At 42.9% G+C, this 3,672-nt stretch overlaps 1 protein-coding gene across 1 annotated transcript in view; it reads left to right on the top strand.

Annotated features, from left to right (window-relative positions):
• Positions 1–3,672, top strand: part of LOC123513589 — a 39,825-nt gene that overhangs the window by 34,340 nt on the left and 1,813 nt on the right. The window contains exons 2-6 of the mRNA XM_045270838.1: positions 1,029–1,115; positions 1,393–1,457; positions 2,943–3,044; positions 3,144–3,170; positions 3,382–3,519. Coding sequence (XP_045126773.1) covers positions 1,040–1,115; positions 1,393–1,457; positions 2,943–3,044; positions 3,144–3,170; positions 3,382–3,519 — 408 coding nt within the window. The 5' untranslated portion in view covers positions 1,029–1,039. The remainder of the gene's footprint in view (positions 1–1,028; positions 1,116–1,392; positions 1,458–2,942; positions 3,045–3,143; positions 3,171–3,381; positions 3,520–3,672) is intronic.

Raw genomic sequence — 3,672 nt, 5'->3', positions numbered from 1 at the left:
CTAACTTACACTGCACCTCAGGGCCTCCTACGGCCCCGAGGAGACAGTGGAGCTGCCCCGTAAGGACCTGGAGGCCGCCCTGTCCCGCCCGCCCCACCCCGCAGCCTGGAATGGCCTGACTTTAAAAGCCTGTGGACAGGGCCCGCCCGCCCTCCGCGCCGCCTTTCTGACCCAGACCCTCCTGCCGACGCTCCCCAGGGTGGCACACACACACACACACACACACACACACACGAAAGGAAAAAAGTAATTAACATGATGACTGAATAAATGTCCTAACACACACACACACACACACACACACACAGCAGCAGCAGCAGCAGCACCTGCCCCTGCATGGCCGGGGTGTATGGGGGGTGCATGACGCCCTGCCGCCGTTGTTCCAGACTGACTGTCACTGGCCTGGCACTGACATGTCACGCCCTTAACACTGACCAACATAAGAAGCACACAAAGGTGTATTTTTATTTGTTTATTTTTATTTTATTTTATTTTTTTCTTATAATGATAGAAAGGTGACGGGCTGAAGACTCGGGTGGGGGAGGGGGGTGGCAGAGGCGAGGGGAAATGAAGGCGAGGTGGATTGCAAAGTAACCTTAGTGTGGAAAGAAAGCAGGAAAGTAAAACATTGATGCGGAAGAAAAAAAGATGAAAGGTACACAACAATATTTCAGAGAGAGAGAGAGAGTGATTTGAAACATTTATTCATAGTTTACAGTTGAACAGTATTACATACTAAGTCTAAGTTAACAGTAATTGTAGCATGTCTTTCTAAAGCTAAGCTTGAGAGAGAGAGAGAGAGAGAGAGAGAGAGAGAGAGAGAGAGAGAGAGAGAGAGAATCAGCCACATACATTTATCATACCTGCGATAGAAACAAAATACACAAATGATAAATAGAAATATAAAAAAAATAATGACACCTGCAAATTAACAAATACACCACAAAATATATATAAAATAAATAAATAAATAAACCCCTTACACAATGCATCCCTGTGTGTTTACCTTCTTGAAATCTTCCCGCCAGGACATTTAAAGATGGCGGGTGTGGTGCCTGACGAGCAATACGAGGTGCAGTTTTTGGGCTTTTCACCCTCGCTGTTCGTGGAGGGAGGTGAGTAGAGGTGTGGCAGTAACCCTGAGGTGTTGCTGTGACCTGTGTGTCATGGCCAACCCTCACCTCAACTGTGTCAAAAAGATATGAGGGTTTGATTTACTTGTCAAATTTGAACTTATTACCAGCTTGTTCTCTCTCTCTCTCTCTCTCTCCGATGACTGCTATTTCCTTTTCCCTGTTTTTATTCCTTCCCTTTCCCTCTTCTCTCTCTCTCTCTCTCTCTCTCTCTCTCTCTCTCTCTCTCTCTCTCTCTCTCTCTCTCTCTCTCTCTCAGTGGAGCAGGTAATAGTCCACCGTCTAGATGAAGCGCTCAATCAACTGGAGGAACAGTTTTCTAAGGTAAGGAGTTGCTGTATCTTGTTCCTTTCCTCAATACTGTTCCTGTTTATTGGGTTACTTTCTTACTTGTTTAGTTTTCCATCCTTGTTTGGCACGTTTGCAGTGTTTCCACTATGCGCTCACTGCAGGGTGTAACTATTTTTTTTTTTTTTTCTTCGTGGTAGTTTTGGACATGTTTTGAGTGAATCTGCAAGTTTGTCACAAATTGGTACTTTTTTACTTTATTTTTTATTTTATTTGTTTTATTTATTCATTTTTAGATATTTATTTATTTTTTTTTTTCCTCTTGCACTGTCCTATGGGCCCTCCATCTCTCCTCATCTCTTGGCACTGTCCTAATATAGTGATCCCTCCAGGCTTCAACTCTCCTCCTTTTTTGGCACTGTCCTAATATAGTGGTCCGTCCAAGCCTCGTTTCCCGGGTCGCCCATTGCTGACATGACGTGGGTATGAAACTATTGATAGCCAAAACTAATTTAACTTAACCTAACCTAACTTGGTTGAGGCGACATGCACTGCTGAGATGTTTTCCTCAGAACAAATTTACTTTATCAAACACAATTAACATAACCTAATCTATCGTTCCAATTTTAGTATATGCACTGCCAAAACAAGTACAAAAACCTTACCTAACCTAACCTAACTGCCCCCCCTCCCTCCCCCCCCAAAAAAAAAGAAAAAGAAACTGACAACCAAACCTAGCTACTAATCAAACCTAACCTAACCTAACCTATCCTAGCTAATCTAATCAAACCGAACCTAACCTAACCTGGCTAACGTCACTTAGTTGAGGCGACACACTTCGCTGATATGTCTTCTTCACAACCAAGTAACCAATAGCATGGTTAGGTTATGCTAGGTTAAGTTAGGATAGGTTCAAGGTTGAGTTTGGTTAGTTTTGGTTGTATTTTCATCCTCCATGTCAGCTGAGTGAAAGGGTTGTGAAGGGGGAGCTGGAGGGACCACTATATTTGGAGAGCGCCCTTTTTTTTTCATATTCCTTCCCAAGAATGGTCTGTCATCTCAGTAAGTTGTGTTGCAGTGAAAACTAAAAAAGATTAATACAAAACAGACTGAAATGTACCAGGAGAAAACAGTTTGGTTGTCACAGAGTACTGCAAAAACTAATACTCCAAGATTTTCATTGTGAATTTATGGCATATTACAAAAAAAATCCCTCCTGCTTTTTATTTTTATTCCTGTCTTATTTATCTCATGCTCATACTTTTTTTGTTTCATATGGCCATCTGGATTATATCATTTTTTTTCTATTCTTACTTAAACTCTCCCTTCTATGTTTGCTGTACTTCAGTCAGTCTTCCTTTCATAATGTGTATAGTTCATTAGTTACTTCAATTAATCTTTCTTCCTTAGCGTATGTGTTTGTTTGGTTCATTCAGTACCTCAGCCGGTCTTTCTTCCATTGTGTGTGGTTTGTTTCAGTTTTCAGTATTTCAACCAATTTTTCTCCCCTGTGATGTGTAGCTGGATCCAGAGGTGCTACCGGAGGACGAGAGGCAGCGAGGCATGACCAAATTGCGGGCTGAGACTGATAGGACACTTGCGGTGCTCCAGCAAGCTGAAGGTGTGTGTGTGTGTGTGCACGCACCTCTCAGTTTATCTCCTGCTTTACAAGCTTTTGATGGACACTTGCCTTGTTTCTATCACCTCTTCTTGTCTCCTCAGGTTTACCTCAACTCCTTCATTGGTGTGGTAATCCTTTGTTAATGTTCAGATCATTGTAAAAGTTATTTGCTCATATAGGTACAAATGAAAGAAGAAAGAATAGGTTAGTTTGTTTGTATGGCACAGAACTATTCACACAACTAGAAGGAAATGTATAACGATTGTAGACAAACTAGACGAGGGAGTAATTGTGTAGCAGTGAACAAAGCAGGTGTGTAGCCTTTCTGTCCCTCACCAGACCACTTTGCTTGATGCCCTGAGAGTCCCTGCCCACCTGCTGCACCCTGCAGACCTGGAGCAGGCCAACCCAGCCACTGCTGAGGAGGTAGAGGCACTCAACCAGGAGCTGGAGGCACTGAGACAGGAGCTGCTAAATGTGAGTGAGGCATTGGCTGTTGTCCTGCACCAATTCACTAAACTGAATGTTGTCTGGTTTAGTGATTCAGATTTACCTCATTCATACCCACAAACCTTCTCACAGCCAGGAGGTGAATCAGACACTGCCAAGGCAAAAGATAAACATAGAGAA

The sequence above is a fragment of the Portunus trituberculatus genome, chromosome 36 (assembly GCF_017591435.1).
Source record: "Portunus trituberculatus isolate SZX2019 chromosome 36, ASM1759143v1, whole genome shotgun sequence".
NCBI lineage: Eukaryota > Metazoa > Arthropoda > Malacostraca > Decapoda > Portunidae > Portunus > Portunus trituberculatus.
The sequence above is the reverse complement of the archived record's forward strand: the minus strand, read 5'-3'. Positions and strand labels throughout refer to the sequence as shown.